The 18,515-nt window shown below is 55.2% G+C and overlaps 1 protein-coding gene across 7 annotated transcripts in view; it reads right to left on the reverse strand.

The window, feature by feature from the left end:
- Positions 1-18,515, reverse strand: part of SHANK1 (SH3 and multiple ankyrin repeat domains 1) — a 59,677-nt gene that overhangs the window by 3,744 nt on the left and 37,418 nt on the right. For 4 of the 7 annotated variants that reach the window (XM_035286729.3, XM_078359531.1, XM_035286730.3 and 1 more), the window contains 2 exons: positions 8,535-8,631; positions 3,340-6,433 (listed from right to left, as the gene is read on the reverse strand). In XM_035286729.3, the coding sequence (XP_035142620.1) occupies positions 3,340-6,433; positions 8,535-8,631 (3,191 nt within the window). Of the gene's footprint in view, positions 1-68; positions 146-2,842; positions 3,249-3,339; positions 6,434-8,534; positions 8,632-18,515 lie in introns of those variants that run through there. The other 3 variants (XR_008478708.2, XM_054250367.2, XM_054250366.2) reach the window with 3 other exon arrangements.

Genomic DNA, 18,515 nt, shown 5'->3' on the forward strand with positions numbered 1-18,515 from the left:
TTTAATCCCCACGACAACCCTGATGCAGGTTACCATTATTATGAGCACAGAGAGGTTAAGTAACTTGCCTAAGGACACACAGGAAGTGGCAGAGCCCGGTTATATGGCACCAAAGTCTGAGCTCTTCACCACTACTCTATACTGCCTTTCAGGTTATGGCCAGTCATAGCAGAGTGAAAGACGGGAAGACAGTGAGAGAGAGACAAAAAAGAGGGTTAGCATCCAGGGGAGAGAGATGGAAGGGGACAGGGGACACAGAGAGAGAGAGAGATGAAGAAAGGGAGATGAAAGAGAGAAGAAACAAGGGGAGAAAAAGGTTCCCCTCATCCCTTTCGTTCCCTCCAGCACTGTCCCACCTCAGGCCCTTAGAACTGGCCGCTCCCCATGCCTGGCTCACTCCTGCCCCAGGCAGCCCTGGGATTCACTCCCTCCCCACTTCCATTATTCTGCCCAGCTTGCCTGTTAGTGAGAGACCTTCTCCAATGATCCCATTTTGGGGATGGTTACAACTATTTTATTTTACTGCCCAGGCCCCCACTCCTACGCCCCTAGACTATGAGCCCTTCCGGTCGCACAGTCCTTGCCTGTCCTGTCCAGCAGCGAATCTCATCACCCAGAAGGGCCCCCTGCACACAGCAGGTCACGAATCAATCATTGATGCAACTGTTGACTGAATTAAGCATCCTTCCTATTGCTGCTGTAAGCAGTGGGGGTCGTGGTGGGGGGGCCGGGGGAAGAAAAAAATCCTCTCCTTTACTCAGAATACTTAAGAATAGTCAATGAATTGCACTTAGATCTTAAAGGCCTAATAAACACACATTTGTTTATTTTTTTATTTATATTTTTTATTTTTTGAGACGGAGTTTCGCTCTTGTTACCCAGACTGGAGTGCAATGGCATGATCTCGGCTCACCGCAACCTCCGCCTCCTGGGTTCAGACAATTCTCCTGCCTCAGCCTCTCGAGTAGCTGGGACTACAGGCGCACACCACCATGCCCAGCTAATTTTTATATTTTTAGTAGAGACGGGGTTTCACCTTGTTGACCAGATGGTCTCGATCTCTTGACCTCATGATCCACCCGCCTCGGCCTCCCAAAGTGCTGGGATTATAGGCATGAGCCACCACACCCGGCCACATTTGTTTATTTTTATACAACCTAGGAGCATTGATTCAAGTTGCTCTGATAATAGACACTCACTTTTTCTTTTCTTTCTTTCTTTGATTTTCTTTATGACAGGGTCTCACTTTGTTGCCCAGGCTGGAGTGCCTTGGTGTGATATCAGCTCATTGCAGCCTCAACCTCCCAGACTCAAGTGATCTGCTCACCTCAGCCTCCTGAGTAGCTGGGACTACAGATGCATGCCAGCGTGCCCAGTCTCCTTTTTCTTTTATTTTTTTACAGCCTGGGAGCATAGATTGAAGTTGCCCCAAATATACACTCCCTGAACCCATATTTGAATGTCACACACATTAGGATAACAGATCTTCAAACAGAATACGAGTGAACTCTGCAGATGGACAAGGAGATTTAAGAACTGCTCCCAACCCTCTGTGTATCTGAATCAGAAATGTAACTCTACTTTCTCTAGGACTAGAAGGTCTTGAATCGGCTGGAATTCTGTGGCGAGGTAGCTAACTGGCTGCTCCGGGAACCTTCGGCCTCATCCCGTATTTCCCCATGTAGTAGTTGCTGGGCTCTGGTTAGAGGCCCCATCTCATGTTACAACAATGGCCCACATTAAATCCTCTCAGAAACTCTTTGAGGCTGGCACTAGGCCATCCGCCTTCTACAGAGAGGTAGAATTTGCCTTAGCATTCATTTGCCTAAGATCACTCAGGTAGAAAGTGGGAGGCTGGGACTGGAAGCCGAGAAGGTGGGCTCTAGAGCCACACCTGCAACTGCATCGTGTCTTGGACCACACAGGCTTCAGGAGACTCACAGATTTCAGGGACTGGCAGAAAGAAGTGACGGCTCACCAAGGAAACAAACATAAGCAGGTCTCGCTCCAGTATCCTTTGTTAATGACTTTTTGTTCATTATGGGATATAGGTTGTGATGGTGATGGGAAGACACAGCGGAAGCTACTGAGATAAACGGAAATGTAAAGGCTGGACTCAGTCGCTTACATCCGTAATTGCAACAGTTTGGGAGGTCAAAAAAGGAGGATTGCTTTCAAACTCCTTTGAAACTAGCCTGGGCAACATAGCTGGTCTCTACAAAAAATTTAAGAAAAATTGGCCATGGCCAGGTGCAGTGGCTCATGCCTCTAATCCCAGCACTTTGGGAGATCAAGGTGGGGTAAATTCCTTGAGGTCAGGAGTTCAAGACCAGCCTGGCCAACATGACAAAACCCTGCCTCTACTAAAATACGAAAATTTGCTGGGTATGGTGGTGGGCACCTGTAATCCCAGCTACTCAGGAGGCTGGGGCTTTAGAATCATTTGCACCTGGGAGGTGGAGGTTGCAGTGAGAGGAGATTGCACCACTGCACTCCAGCCTGGGCAACAGAGCAAGACTCTGTCTCCCCCCCCAAAAAAAAGAAAAGTTGACGGGGCATGGTGGCATGCACCTGTAGTCCTAGAGGCCTGCTCGAGCCCAGGAGTTTGAGGGTGCAAGTGAGCTATGATTACATCACTGCACTCCAGCCAGGTGACAGAGTGAGACCCTGCCTCTAAAAAAATTAAAAAGAGCCAGGCGTGGTGGCTCATGCCTGTAGTCCCAGCACTTTGGGAGGCTGAAGCGGGTGGGTCACCTGAGCTTGGGAGTTCGAGACCAGCCTGACCAACATGGAGAAACCCCGTCTCTACTAAAATTACAAAAATTAGCTGGGCATGGTGGCTCATGCCTGTAATCCCAGCTACTTGGGGGGCTGAGGCAAGAGAATCTCTTGAACCCAGGAGGTGGAGGTTGTAGTGAGCAGAGATTGTGCCATTGCACTCCAGCCTGGGAAACAAGAGTGAAACTTTGGGAAAGAAGAAAGAGAAAGAGAGAGAGAGAGAGAGAGAGAGAGAGAGAGAAAATTGGCCAGGCATGGTGGCATGCACCTGCAGTCCCAGAGGATTGCTTGAGCCCAGGAGTTTAAGGGTGCAAGTGAGCTATGATTATACCACTGCACTCCAGCCAGGTGACAGAGTGAGACCCTGTCTCAAAAAAATAAAAAAAGGAAAGAGAAAAAAAGTATCTGAAGGTGCGCTTCTGTGACAGCAACCAGCCTGGCTTCTGTTTCCTTTCTGCCACCCTGAGACCCTAAAGGGACACAGCCATGGGGTAAGCGGACTCTGGTACCCATGAAATCAAGCCCTCTGGCCTCCCTTCTTGGCCACCATCCCCCGCTTACCTCTGCCGCTGCAGGGAGGAAGTCCTCTCAGGGACGTAGCTGGCTCCCCCGTGGTGACTGTCTGTGCTTCCCCCGCTGCCTCCTCGGGCCCAGGGCAGAGCGCCTCCGGCTGCCGAGGAGCCCCCAAACTGCTGAAGCTTGGAGCTGAGTTCACTGATGATGCTGGCTTTAACTGTGGCCAAAGCTGAGGCCTGAGGCTGGGCCAGGGGCCCGGGCAGAGGTGGTGGCGGTGGGCCCGGGCCCTCCTCCCAGGGCAGCAGCTTCCGAGGCAGAGAGGAGGCCGTGGGCAAGGGCACCGGTGGGACTTCTGGCTCTACAGCCACCGGACCCCCCGCCACGCCGGCCGCGGAGGGTCCTGAACAAGCGCGCAGGGCCAGGAGCCCATCGGTTCCAGCTCCTGTCACCGAGACGGTGGGGCTAGTGGGAGTGACAGGGTCTCGGAGTCCCCCACTGGGGCCAGGCCGCAGGCCTCCAGCAGCTCCTAGCGCCCGGCCGCGGAGCTTAGAGGGAGTCATGAGCTGAGGAGGGTATGGCGGGCCGGGAGGACCGCTGCCCCCGAAGGCCTGGCCATCCAGGTAGGCCACATAGGTGTCCAAAAGCTCTGGCCCACTGGCCACACCGGCCCCACCCCCGCCCCCACCCCCTGCGCTGCCACCACCTTCGGCAGACAGGCTGCTCAGCGTGGAGGCACTGCTGATGGTCTCCAGCGGATGGTCACTGCTGCTCCGACTGTCCACTTCCTCGATGCCAGAATCCGTGCCAGGCGGAGGATCTGGGCCGGGCTGTGGGGCAGCGGGAGCCGGTGCTGCTGGGGCAGGTGGGCCTGGTGGAGGGGGGTCCCCAGGAGCGGCGGGGGCCCCCTGGGTCAGGGTGGCCACCTCGCTGTCATAGGATGTCAGGCTGGATGCGGTGGAGTCCAGGGTGGGAGGGGCTGCGGCGACAGCCGGGGGCGGCACGGGAGGTAACGGGGTGGCCGGAGCAGGTGGGTCGGGTAGCGGGTGCGGAGGCCCAGGCGTGAGGGGCGACTCCGGCTTTTCGAAGCTGTTGGAGAATTCCAGGGGCGGAGGCAGCGGTTCCACGAAGAGGAATTCGCCGTCTTCCACATCCACCGAGGGGGCGGGAGGCGGCAGGACCAGCAGGGGCAGCCCGTTCTCTTCACTGGCCCTCGGGGAGGTCGGGGAGGGGGGCACGGACCGGCGTGGGCTGGGTGGCTGGACCCCTGGCCCGTCCTCCGAGGGGGGCCCCCTTCCGCTCGCCACGGGGGCCCGGGGCTGGCAGTTTTCAAGGAACCGCACGTGCAGCGGCAGCCGCTCGGGCTCTTCGGGGGCTCCGGACCTCCAGGCCTTGCTCACTCCGGGATGCGGGGCCGGGGGCTCCGTTCCCAGCTGCAGCAGGAGGGGCCCCACCCCCGGGGCGGTGGGCGGCAGGCGATGTAGCAGGGAGCGCCGGGCAGCGGGCGGGCTGGCGGGAAGGGACTTCTCCTGGCTGCCCAGCCCGGCCCTGTACCCCAGCTCCCTGCGAGCGGGGTCCGGCGGGGAGGCCCCCCAGAGACGCAGCACTGGCTCATGGTGGGCGTGAGGCGAGTGGTGGTGCGGGGTGGGCGGCGGGACCTCGTATCGGGGCGACGGGGGCCTGGGAGGGGGCTGGGGGGCCCCGCCGCCCTCCGAGGACTCCTTCAGCGCTCGCTCACGGGCTGCCAGGGCCAGCCCCAGCGGGGAGGCGGGATCCAGGGCCTTGCCGGTCAGCGGGTGCACCAGGGGTCGCGGGGGCAGGAAGCTGGTGAAGGCGCTGCTGCCCCCGCCACCCCCGTAGGCTCGGCTTCCAGCCCCGTAGCCACCGTAGCCCGCACCGCTGCCGGCGCCCGCAGACTCCAGCCGGAGGTAGGGCTCGGCGGAGAACATGCCCTCGTCGATGGATTTGGAGTGGCGCAGCCGTGGGCCCGGGGTGCCCCCTGCACCCAGCCCGCCGTCGCCGCCGTCCTCGTCCCCCGCGTCGGTGGAGAGGAACAGCGTGGAGCGCCGGCGCGCCTCGTTCTGCCAGCCCCCCTCCCTCCGGGCCGCCCCCACCAGGGCGGCTCCGAACTGGCTGGTGAAGTCCAGCGTGGCCGGGCCGCTGGGCGAGGCGGGGGTGGGCACGGGCGAGGGGGACGGAGGCACGGGCGACATGGCCGGGGCGGGGCTGGGCGAGGAGCCGCCGCCGCCTCCCGCGGGCTCGGGCTGGGTGGGGGGCTCTGCCTCGGTGCTGCTGCCCTGGCTGCTGCGGCCGCTGCTACTGGTGGACGGGGCCTTGATGATGATGGTGGGGATGGGGATGGAGTTCTTCTCCGAGGGCGCGGCCACCGCGGGCGGCGGCTGCGGGGAGGCAGGGGACGTGGGCGACGGCGCGGGCGGGAGGCCGCCGCCCTTCTGGGGCTCGCCTTCCACCTTGGTCTGCTTAACCAGCGGGCCCTTGCGGCCGCGGCCCGAGCGGGCGGGCACGTACATGGCGGCGCTGGCCGCCCGCGGGGGCAGCTGGAAGTAGCGCAGAGCCGGGCCCTGCGAGGAGCCGCCGCCCCCGCCGGCGCTGCCGTGGTGCGACGGGGACGGGGCCCCGGGAGTTGGGCTGGGCCCGCCGCCCCTCCAGCCTCGCAGGCTGGGCTGGGGCCCCAGCGCCAGGCGGGGTGGAGGGTCGTCGGGAGAGCCGCCTGTCTCCATCTCGGGAGGATGAGGGGGGTGGGCGTGGTGGTGGTGGGGCTGCGGCGGCGGGGCGTGGTGGTGGTGGTGGTGGGGCGGGTGGTGGTGGGCGGGGGGCAGGGGCCCGCCATGGTACAGGCTTTTCTCGCGGCTTCCCACGCGGGTGTCGGGAGGGGAGGGCCCGTCAAAGGATGCTGGGGAGGAGGCGGGGAGGACGCCACTGGAGCCAGGGTTGAAGGGCCCTCCCCGGGGGGAGGGGGTGAGGCGGCCTGAGGAGGAGGGGGCTGGAGGTGTGCTATAGGGGGGCTCCGGTGGGGACGTGGTGGGTGGCGGGGGAATGTCCTCCGAACCAGGCACAGACAGGCTGCGGCTGAATTTCATGGCTGGGGGTGCTAGGTAAGGTCTGTCATCTTCTGCTGCCCCTGGGGAGATAGAGAGGATCAAGGAGGGGGACAGGAGGGAGGGAGGGTCTCCCTGCTCCACTATCCCATAGAACCGCAACAATAATACTAAGAAGAAGAATGGCAGCCAGTATATGCTAAGAACTTCACGTGGACTCGCCCAGCGCTTCCCAAGCTGAGGTAAACCCAAATCTGCATCATACAGAGGTACAGGTTGTGCACTGCACAACCGGAAACCACAAGGTCCGCAAGGTCAGGAAACTGAAATTCAGCGGAGCTTCCTCCCCACGCCAGGAGGGGGCGCCATTTCTTTAAAAAAGTCCGTTCAAAGGCTCAGTGGATAAACCATTCACTGAGTGGTTTGAGCTGGGAAGGGATGGTCCCTCGTGTTTACGCATAGATATGTGTTTCTTTATACACATATGCAGGAAAGAAATGCAACCAGCACACTGAAGCTGTGATTCTACAGAGAACCACTTAGGATGAGGCTAAAGTTTAAAAGGGAGCAGATCTATAGAAAAAAAATCAGGTAAAGGATGAGAGCCAGGTAGACCCCACAGCTGCAAGACTCACACTGATGGACTTAGAAATCGAGGAGCTGGGGAAAAGCTGGATGTAATCAAGGAAAAACAACTCCAGGAGCCGTGGAGGAGTTTACGTCTTTGCTTATTTAACTGCCAGGACTCTGTCTTTGCCCCTCTTCTCTCCTCTACTCCCTCTCAACCAGTGACCAGCTTCATTCACTGCCTCTCTGCTGTTGACAGCCCCGTTTATTGCCTGTGGCCCCATCCTCCGCCCTGAGCTCCTATATCCAAATACCCACACCCAGCTGGCTGTCTCATGGGCATCTCAGACTCCCAAGGCTCCAGCCCAAGCTCCCGATCTTCTCCCCAACAGACTCCTCCCAGCCCACAGTCTCCCCACACCAGGGCAGCAAACAGCAGCTCTGTCCTTTCAGGCTCTCAGACTGAAAACCTTGCAGTCACCCTTCGTGGCTTTCTCCCTCACATCACCCACATCCAATCCACCAGCAAAGTCTGTTGTTTCAAAATGTATCCGGAATCCAATCCCTCTCACCCCTCCAGAGTCACCACCCTGGGTCAGGCACCATCATTTCCTATCTGGAGAGCAATAACTGTACCTCCTCTCTGGTCCCTGGGCTTCCCAGCTCGCCCCCTTCATTCTAGTCCCTTCACAGCAGCCAGAGAGATTCTGCTAAAACCGAAATCAGCTCACATCCTTCCTCTGCTCAGAGCCCTGCCATGCCCCCACCTCACTCGGAGCAAAGGTTCAAGTCCTCACTGTGACTCCCCAGACCCTGAATGATCAGGGCCCTGTCCCCCCTCTGCCCTCATGTCCAGTGCTCCCTCAGCGCCCGCTACACTGGCCTCCTCCCTGTTCTGTAAGTGCACCAGACTCAGACCGACCTCAGGGCCTTTGCAGAGGCAGTTCACTCTGCCCGGAATGCCTTACTCCCAGAGAGCCTCAGGACCGACTACTTCATCTCTAGGTTTTAGGTCAAACCTGCACCGCCCCCCGCTCCCCGCCCCCCACCCCAACACTCCTGATCTCTCTTACCTTACTCTACTATTTTTTTCTCTTTTTTTCCCCCATAGCATGTACCACTGCTAATGTACTAATGTTCTTGCTTAGCATCCTTATAATCCATTATCTGTCTTCCCCTGCTAGAAAGCAAGCCCCAGGAGGGCAGGAGCCTTTAGTCTGTTTTATTTACGGACACGTCCCCATTCTAGAATGATTCCTGGCCTGTCGGGGGCGCCCGGTAAACACTTGCAAAATGAATGAATGGATGAAATTGGGTATAAGAGAAAGAATCAGAAAGCTGGAGCGGGGCTTTAGCTCACTACATTCCCATTCTCTAGACGCAGAGCTGGAGGCCCACAGAAGTGAAGCCACGTGTCCCAGTTCACACAGCTGGGAAGGAGAGGAGCCAGGATTTATGGTCAAGTTTGCCCACCTCCAAAGCCTGAACTTCTGACCCAATGTGATGAAACTGTGGTCTCTCTGGAAGCAGAGAACATTCCCAGGTCTGCTCGTTTTCCCTAAATTGTCGCCCTCCTGGCCTGCCCCAGCCCACACATCCCCTCTTCCGGTGGCATACCGATAGATTTTTGTCGGAGCATCAGCCCAGGTCCTGGAGGCAGGAAAGAAGGACGCTCATAACTTGGCTGGGAACGGTGGTGGGGATCGAAGCTTGACTTTGGGGCGGCAGTCACAGGGGGAGACAGAGAAAAAACAGCAGAGAAAGATCAGTCAGGGCAGAAAGGCTCGTGGCTTCCCATTACAGCTGCCCCCTATTTCTTCCCTAAGCCGCTGTGGGAAGGGAGAGCAGTATGAAGAAGATGGTGGAAGGAGGCCAGGTGCGGTGGGTCACACCTGTAATCCCAACACTTTGTGAGGCTGAGGCAGGAGGATCACCTGAGGTCGAGAGTTCGAGACCAGCCTGGCCAACATGGCGAAACCTTGTCTCTACCAAAAATACAAAAATTAGGCCGGGCATGGTGTCTCACGCCTATAATCCCAGCACTTTGGGAGGCCGAGGCGGGTGGATCACGAGGTCAAGAGATCGAGACCATCCTGGTCAACAAGGTGAGACACCGTCTCTACTAAAAATACAAAAATTAGCTGGGCATGGTGGTGTGTGCCTGTAGTCCCAGCTACCCAGGAGGCTGAGGCAGGAGAATTAATTGCCTGAACCCAGGAGGCGGAGGCTGCAGTGAACCGAGATCGCACCATTGCACTCCAGCCTGGATAACAAGAACGAAACTCTGTCTCAAAAAAAAAAAAATTAGCTGGGCATAGTAACGGGCGCCTGTAATACTAGTTACTTGGGAGGCTGAGGTTCCGGAATCCTTTGAACCTGGGAGGTGGAGGCTGCAGTGACCCAAGATTGCACCACTGCACTCCAGCCTGGGCAACAGAGCAAGACTCCGGCTCAAAACAACAACAACAAAAAAAGAAGGTGAAAGGAGATTCTGGGGAAAAGAAAATCCTTGCATTCGGGGCAGGAGGGAGAAAGAAAGGAGAAGAAAGCAGACTTTCCATCCATCTCGCTCTGCTTCCCTCCTCCAGCCACTGCCCATGTCCAGGTCCCCACCAGTGCTCTCCAGGATGGCGGCAGCAGCCTACTGCTTCATGTCCCAGCTGCCATCCTTGATCCCCAACCCTGTTCCCATCTGTTTCCCACAAAAGAGTCCAAGGCATCTTTCAAAAAGCATGCAATTACTCCTGCTTGAAATCCCATGGAGTTAGGAGAACGGAGGGGACCCAACTCCCAACTCTGGTCTACAAGACCCTCCATGACAAGCATGGCTGGTGCCCCTGCAGCTGCCCCATGTGGCATCCCACCCCTACCCCACTGCTGGGACTGCCACCTCCTGCGGCCCTGAAGAATCACCCTCCTTCAGAGTCCTGGACTCACCCAGTCCATTAGGTGCCCCTGCCTCTCAGAGTAGCACACAGCCCACGACTGACTGACACGGAGGTCCAAGGCAGCACTAATGCTGGCGTGCCCAGCCTGACCCCATGGGTTCCCACTCCAGAACTCCCCATGGAATCAGGCTGGAGGCAGACTCCAGTGAGAACTGCACCTGCTGACCTTCCACTGCCCCAGCCAGTCTCCCGAACTCCCTGAGCATCCCCCCTTAGCAAGCCCTTGGCACAGGAATCCCCACCTCAGGCTCCTGTTCTAGGGAAGCCCACACATAAAGACACCCAGGACCCAGCCCCTGCCCCCATTTCCCACTTGCTCCCTTCGTCCCCCTCCACTCCCACCTCTTCCTTCTCCTCTGTCAGCCCCGGATCTACCATGGCTTGAGAACACAGGTAAGCGCAGTTCTCTCTGCAGCTGCTTTCCCTCTTCCTGTCACAGTTTCTCTCCAGCGCTGAGTTCTCCTCAAGGGACCTTCCCCGCCCGCTTCCCAGACTGCATTTCCCTCTGTCGCGTTTCCTCACAGCATCTCTGTTCCCCAGAACCCATGTTGTTTACCTGCTGCCTGCTTCCTCCAGTAGCCTAGAAACTCCCTGAAGGCAAGGCCCTTGCATCGCAGGCATCGCACCTACAGTGTCTAGGGCCCACAATGCTTTTAGGGAAAATGTTTTAATTTATTTTCAAAGTGGAAGTGAAAAAAAATCTACCTGGATAATATCCGTCTTTGCAGCAACAAAATAATAATTTTTTTTTTTTTGAGACGGAGTTTCGCTCTTGTTACCCAGGCTGGAGTGCAATGGCACGATCTTGGCTCACCGCAACCTCCTCCTCCTGGGTTCAGGCAATTCTCCTGCCTCAGTCTCCCGAGTAGCTGGGATTACAGGCACACACCACCATGCCCAGCTAATTTTTTGTATTTTTAGTAGAGACGGGGTTTCACCTTGTTGACCAGGATGGTCTCGATCTCTTGACCTCGTGATCCACCCGCCTGGGCCTCCCAAAGTGCTGGGATTATAGGCGTGAGCCACCGCGCCCAGCGAAATAATAAAATTTAAACTTTTTTTTTTTGAGCCAGAGCTGGAGTGCAGTGGCGTTAACACAGCTCCCCCAAGCCCAAGTGATCCCAACCTCAGACTCCTGACTATCTGGGACTATAGGCAGGCACTATCATATCTGGCTAATTTTTGATTTTGCCACCCAGGCTGGAGTGCAGTGGCATGATCTCGGCTCACTGCAGTCTCCACCTCCCAGGTTCAAGCCATTCTCCTGCTTCAGCCTCCTGGGTAGCTGGGACTATAGGCTATCATGCCCAACTATTTTTGTATTTTTAGTAGAGACGGGGTTTCACCATGTTAGCCAGGATGGTCTTGATCTCCTGACCTCGAGATCCACCTGCCTCGGCCTCCCAAAGTGCTGGGATTACAGGTGTGAGACACGGTGTTGAGTTTTGTGCAGAGGGGAGGTCTTGCCTCTGCAAAACCTCAAAACCAACCAACCAACCAACCATCCAACAAACAAACTGGGCATTTGAAATGCTCAGACTCATCTCAAATTCCTGGGCTCAAGGGATCCTCCCCCTTTGGCCTCCCAAAAAGTGTCAGATTACAAGGCATGAGCCACCGTGCTGGCCCCTTTTTTTTCTTTAATGCAGAAGGGCCAAAGTGCCTAAGGTTCATGGAGGTCACTGTGAAACCTGCCTGAGGGTAGGGTAGTGACTTTATCCGTTTCCTACTGAGTCCCCAGTCCGTATACACGGCCTGCTGTTCTGCAGGCATCAGATGAGTAACGGAGCATCAGCCAAGGTCCAGCACTTCTGGGCCCTGACTCCCAGTTTCTGCCAGGTCACCCCATCTCTCTTTCTTCTCCATCTTTGGGACAAGAAGTGCAGAGAAAGGAAACCCTCTTGGAATGAAGTCCTCACCTTTGGGGTGAAACTTCACTGCCTGTACTTCCCACCACACCCTCTCCTGTTCCTTTCTTCCAGCCATTTACAAGCAGTCCCAGTTCCCTGAATTCTCACCTCCCAGACTCTGCGTGGAACATCCTTGCACTGGGCTCTGTGCTCTGCTTGGGGAAGTTCTGTCATTGTAGCCCTCCACCTGGGCCTGGCTACCCACTTCCTTTAGGTCTGCCCTGCCCCGTAGAGTAGCCACTAGCCATTCAACTGTAAATTTCAGGCCAACATGGCAGATCATGCCTGAAATCTCAACATTTGGGAGGATAGCTTGAGCCCAAGAGTTTCACACCAGCCTGGGAAGCATAGGGAGACTGTCTCTACAAAAATTTAAAAAAGTTGCTGGGCACGGTGGCTCACACCTGTAATCCCAGTACTTTGGGAGGCCAAGGCGGGGGGATCACCTGAGGTCAGCAGTTTGAGACCAGCCTGGCCAACATGGTGAAACTCCATCTCTACTAAAAATACTAAAAATTAGCTGGGCTTGGTGGCACGGACCTCTAATCCCAGCTATACAGGAGGCTGAGGCAGGAGAATCACTTGAAACAGGGAGGCGGAGGTTGCAGTGAGCCGAGATTACGCCACTGCACTCCAGCCTGGGTTATACAGCAAGACTCGGTCTCCAAAAAAAAAAAAAAAAAAAAAAATTAGCCAGGCGTAGTGGCACATGCCCGTCATCCTGGTTACTTGGGAGACTGAAGTGGGAGCATCACCTGAGTGCAAGAATTCATAGCTGCACTGAGCTATGATTGTACCACTGCACTCCAGCCTGGATGACAGAGTGAGACTCTGCAGACAAACCAAAAAGACAAGAGTAAATTTCAATTAATTAAAATTAATTTGTAAAATTCAGTTTCTCCATTGCACTGACCACATTTGAAGTACTCAACAGTTACCTGTGGCTGCTGGCTACCAAACTGGACAGTGTAGATGCGGAACATTTCATCACAGTGAGTTCTATTGGTTCTAGTCCAGACCTTCCTGGGGTCTGTATTACACGCCTCTCACTGCACTTCCCTCCCTGACAGGGACTATTCCTATGTTTGTCTCACTGATTCATTCATTCCAGAAGTATTTAGTGAGGACTTCCTTTATGCCAGGGACTGTGACAGATACTGCAGATACAACAAGTTACACAAATGGCCTGGACCACAGGAAGGGCAAGCAGGCCATAAACAAAATAAATTTGTAAAATATAACATGGGTCAGATGGAGGTAAGGGGCAACAGAGAGGGAGAATGTAATTTAAAATAAGGGCTGGTGCCGGGCATGGTGGCTCTCGCCTGTAATCCCAGCACTTTGGGAGGTCAAGGCGGTGGATCATTTAAGGTCAGGAGTTTGAAACCAGCCTGACCAACATAGTGAAACCCCATCTCTACTAAAAATACAAAAAAATTAGCTGGGTGTAGTGGCACATGCCTGTAGTCCCAAGTCTTGGGAGGCTGAGGCAGAAGAATCACTTGAATCTGGAAGGCGGAATTTGCAGTTAGCTGAGATTGTGCCACTGCACTCCAGCCTGGGTGAAAAAGACCAAGCCTCTGTCTCAAATAAAATAAAATAAAAAACAAAACAAAATAAGGGCTGGCCAGGCACAGTGGCTCATGTCTGTGATCTCAGCACTCTGGGAGGTGGGAGGCTCTCTTGAGGCCAGCCTGGGCAACACAGCAAGACACTGTCTCTACCAAAACAATTTTTTAAAAACAATTAGTGGTGCATGGTGCCTGTGCCTGTTATCCCAGCTACTGGGAGGCTGAGGTGGGAGGATCCCTTGAGCCCATGAGTTTGAAACCGCAGTGATCTATGATCATGCCACTGCACTCCTGCCTGGGTAAGAGCAAGACCTTGTTTCAAAATAAATAAAATGAGGTGGTCAAGGAAGGCCTGACTGGATGGTATTATTTGAGCAAAGTCCTGGAGGAGGTGGAGGAGGCAGCATAACCATGTGTAGAGCAAGAGTGTTCCAGGCAGCTGGAACAGTAGGTGCAAAGGCCCTGAGGTGAGGGTGAGCCTGGCAGGCTCAGGAGGAGCAGAAAAAAGACCGGGAGCTGAGGGGTGGGAGATGAGGTCAGACAGGTGATGGAAGGGTGGAATTGGGTAGGATCTGCAAGGTTCGAGTTTCTTTCAGATTTTGGCTCCAATGTCTCCTCTCTGGAGAGGCTTCTTCCTGTTACTCTGCCACAGCTCCCTGAACTTATGCCAGTTTGGAGTCATCATAATTATTTGCTTGCTTGTTTACTGTCTGTCTTCCTGGGCATGCAGCCCACCACCATACTCATTCTACTCTATTTCCTTGGTAAGAAAATGCCAATCTTATTTGGCACCTTTTGAGAGACTCCACTTCCCAGCCTCCTTTGCAGCTAGGTGTGGCCGTATGGCCCTCTTTTGTCCTTCTGCCTTTCCTTCCTTCCTTCCTTGTTCCTGCTACCTGGAATGCTGTGCAATAGCTAGTGCTCCAGCAGCCAGTTTGGACTATGAGGCCAGTCTGCAGTTGAAAACATAGCTAGGATGGTGAAGCAGAAATTGAGAAGGATTCTGGGTCTTTAAGACTGTGGAGGCTGCCAACCTGGCTGAGACCCCCTATTTATAGATATATATACACATACATACATATAGACATAGACATATACATGTATATATATAGACATATATAGACATATACATGTATATATATATACATATATATAGACATATATATCTATACATATATATAGACATGGAGTCTTACTCTGCCACCCAGGCTGAAGTGTAATGGTGTGATCTCAGCTTAATGCAATCTCCACCTCCCAGGTTCAAGCGATTTCCTGCCTCAGCCTCCCGAGCAGCTGGGATTACAGGTGCCCACCACCATGCCTGGCTATTTTATTGTGTATGTATTTTTAGTAGAGACGGGGTTTCACCATGTTGGCCAGGCTAGTCTCGAATTCCTGACCTCAAGTAATCCGTTGCTTTGGCCTCCCAAAATACTCGAATTACAGGCATGAGCTACGATGCCCAGCCCCAATACTTCTTTAACAAGAGAGAGATAAAAAGCATTTTTCAGGTCAGATCAGGGTGATGGGGAGGGATCTGAGTGATGGGATGGGTCAGGATTACAGGCAAGGAGTCAGGGTGATGGAGATATCAGTGTGATGGGGAGGGGTCAGGGTTACAGGGAAGGAATCAGGGTGATGGGGAGGGGTCAGGGTGATGGAGATATCAGTGTGATGGGGAGGGGTCAGGGTTACAGGCAAGGAATCAGGGTGATGGGGAGGGGTCAGGGTGATGGAGATATCAGTGTGATGGGGAGGGGTCAGGGTTACAGGCAAGGAATCAGCGTGATGGGGAGGGGTCAGGGTGATGCAGGGTGTCAGTGTGATGGGGAGGAGTCAGGGTTACAGGCAAGGAATCAGGGTGATGGGGAGGGGTCAGGGTGATGGAGATATCAGTGTGATGGGGAGGGGTCAGGGTTACAGGCAAGGAATCCGGCTGATGGGGAGCGGACAGGGTGATGGGGGTGTAAGTGTGACGGGCAGGGGTCAGGGTGATGCAGGGTGTCAGTGTGATGGGGAGGGGTCAGGGTTACAGGCAAGGAATCAGGCTGATGGGGAGCGGACAGGGTGATGGGGGTGTAAGTGTGACGGGGAGGGGTCAGGGTGATGCAGGGTGTCAGTGTGACGGGGAGCGGACAGGGTGATGGGGGTGTAAGTGTGACGGGGAGGGGTCAGGGTGATGCAGGGTGTCAGTGTGATGGGGAGTGTTCAGGGTGATGCAGGGTGTCAGTGTGATGGGGAGGGGTCAGGGTTACAGGCAAGGAATCAGGCTGATGGGGAGCGGACAGGGTGATGGGGGTGTAAGTGTGACGGGGAGGGGTCAGGGTGATGCAGGGTGTCAGTGTGATGGGGAGGGTTCAGGGTGATGCAGGGTGTCAGTGTGACGGGGAGGGGTCAGGGTTACAGGCAAGGCATCAGGGTGATGGGGAGGGTTCAGGGTTACAGGCAAGGTATCAGGCTGATGGGAGAGGGCTTAGAGTGGTAGGAAATGGATTAGAGTGAGAGGGGAGGGGTGTCCCCAACGGAGGAGGGTGCAGAGTGACAGAGGAGGTGTCAGATTTGCAAACTGACAAAAGATTTGCCATGTGGAAGAGGAAGTGTCAAAAAGCTTGACATAAGAAGGACCAGGGTAACAGGAGAGATATCAGAATGATGGAGGGGCCATAACACTGTCTGGCGGGGGGCGTCGCACTGACTGCCAAGGGAGCACCTAAACTCCACCAATCAACAAGAGCATTCGCTCCCGCGAAGGGACAGCCAATCAGAGTGCGCGGCCATGAGTGACGTCACCGGCTGCCGGGCAGACACTCCTCAGTGAGTTGCAGGCCCAGCTCTCGGTCACCTCGTGAGCCTGGTGCCTCAGTGGCAGCACAGGTCCTGGGGCTGACCAGGGGCTGGGAACTCCTGCTAGGGAAGCCACCCTGATAGGGGATGAGGAGAGAATGGGCAGAGAGACAACTGGAGAGACAGGGATGGGGAGACAGAGATAGAGACAGGGAGACAAGGAGACACAGAGACACAGGTGAAGAGACAGAGATAGACAGAGACAGACGATGGCAGAGATGGGGAGAGAGAGACAGAGATGGAGAGACAGAGAGACAAAGGCAGAGAGGGGAGACAGAGATAGAGACAGAGAGACAAAGGCAGAGATCAGGAGACAGAGAGACACAGGCAGAGATGGGGAGACAGTGATGGAGAGACAGAGACACAGAGATGAACACAGAGATGGGGGAAGGGGGGGAAGTAGAGAGGGATGAGAAGAGAAAGATGGGGAAAGTGAGAGAGAGGAGGAGGGACAGACAGAGATGGGGCCTAGAAGGGGGAGAGACGTGGACTGAGACAAGAGGGTAACGAGAGTGAGATGGGAAGCAGAAGGAGCACAGAGAGGTGGGAGGGAGGGCAACCCTGACTTGGAGAGGGCCAGCGCAGCCCCAGGAGGGAACCCCAGAAGCAGGGAGTGCAACTTCCAGAGGGTGAGACTTCTCAGACTGAGAGACTGGGGGGGCAAGGGAGTTCTCTGCCATCAGTGGTGGGTGACAAAGACGGTAGCCGAGAAAGCCAAAGCCATGCTGAGGGTTGGATGGACAGCAGAGCCCTAGGAGGAGACAGCCCAAGAGATGCCCTGACCTAGGGTGGATCTGCCAGGCTCCGGGCTCTCTGCCCCGCTGTTGGCACCTGAGGGTCTTCCTCCCCACCTGCCCTAGGTTGTATGCAAAAGTGCATCTTTAGAGAGGGTTGAAATTTCCCAGCTTCCAAGTCCTTACACAGTGGCATCTTTTTTTTTTTTTCACTCTGTCGCCCAGGCTGGAGTGCAATGGGGTGATCTCTGCTCACTGCAACCTCTGCCTCCCGGGTTCAAGTGATTCTCCTGCTTCAGCCTCTCAAAGTGCTGGGATTACAGGCGTGAGCCACCACACTCAGCCAATAGTGGCATCTTATACAATGCTTTGCTCTTGCTCACTTTTGTGCAGACCTGACCTAAGATGCCTCGGGGAGGTGGGGATAGTACACCCCCACACTGCAACTAGACCAGAGGGAAGATGCAGAGTGAAAAGGGAGAGGAGCTGAGAGAAACGGGAAATCGAGACACAAAAACCAGACCAGATGCCAAGAGAGGCCACCAAGATGCAGACACCTCATGAAGGGGGGTCTGCATTGACTCGGAGATTGGGAAAGATAAAGACTGCAGGGGGAAGGAGGAGAGAAGGTGGCAGAGAGAGCCTCAGACACGAGAGGGGCACCTGGGGAAGGCCCAGGGCAGATCCAAGAGGCAAGAGAAGAGGCGAGGGGGATGTACAGGGCAAATGACTATGGCTGCCCTGGTCACAGAGAGAAAGGAGGTCCCGCAGAACTCAGGGGAGTGCCTGTGAATTTCATTTCTAGGAGGTGGGGGCAGGTGGGCAGCTGGTTTTATTACTGGCTGGTGTCTGGGCTCCTCTTGGGAGAACTTTGGAGCTCAGAGAGTGAATTCCCTGAGGGCTGGGATCCTGGCTGTCCTGTAACTGGGTTCACACAGGGCAGACTTCGCACTGTGGCTGCCTGGCACTTCACGGGAGCTCTGTGCATTTGTTGAATTAATGGAAATAGGACTTGCTCTAATTAGTTTATCAGAGATTGATACTCAGTCTGATATGCTAGTGTGGGGTCTCTGGTGTTTCGGGGTCTCTGGAGGCATACACAGGGATCACTGGTGAGTCATGGTGGACTTCCTTTTTTTTTTTTTGAGACGGAGTTTTTTTGCTCTGTTGCCAAGGCTAGAGTGCAATGGGGCGATCTCAGCTCACCACAACCTCCACATCCCGGGTTGTGATTCTCCTGCTTCAGCCTCCCAAGTAGCTGGGATTACAGGCATGCACCACTGTGCCCAGCTAATTTTTGTATTTTTAATAGGACAGGGTTTCACCATGTTGGCCAGGCTGGTCTCAAACTCCTGACATCAGGTGATCTACCCACCTTGGCCTCCCAAAATGCTAGAATTACAGGTGTGAGCCACCATGCCCAGCTGATACAGATGGGGTTTAGTAGAGACGGGGTTTTGCCATGTTGCGCATGCTGGTCTGGAACTACTGAGCTCCAGGGATGTGCCAGCCTCGGCCTCCCAAAGTGCTGGGATTATAGGCATGAGCCACGGCGCCCGGCCTGAAGGATGCCTTATTTAATATATAGTGT

This window comes from Callithrix jacchus, chromosome 22 (assembly GCF_049354715.1).
Source record: "Callithrix jacchus isolate 240 chromosome 22, calJac240_pri, whole genome shotgun sequence".
In the NCBI taxonomy this organism is placed as follows: domain Eukaryota; kingdom Metazoa; phylum Chordata; class Mammalia; order Primates; family Cebidae; genus Callithrix; species Callithrix jacchus.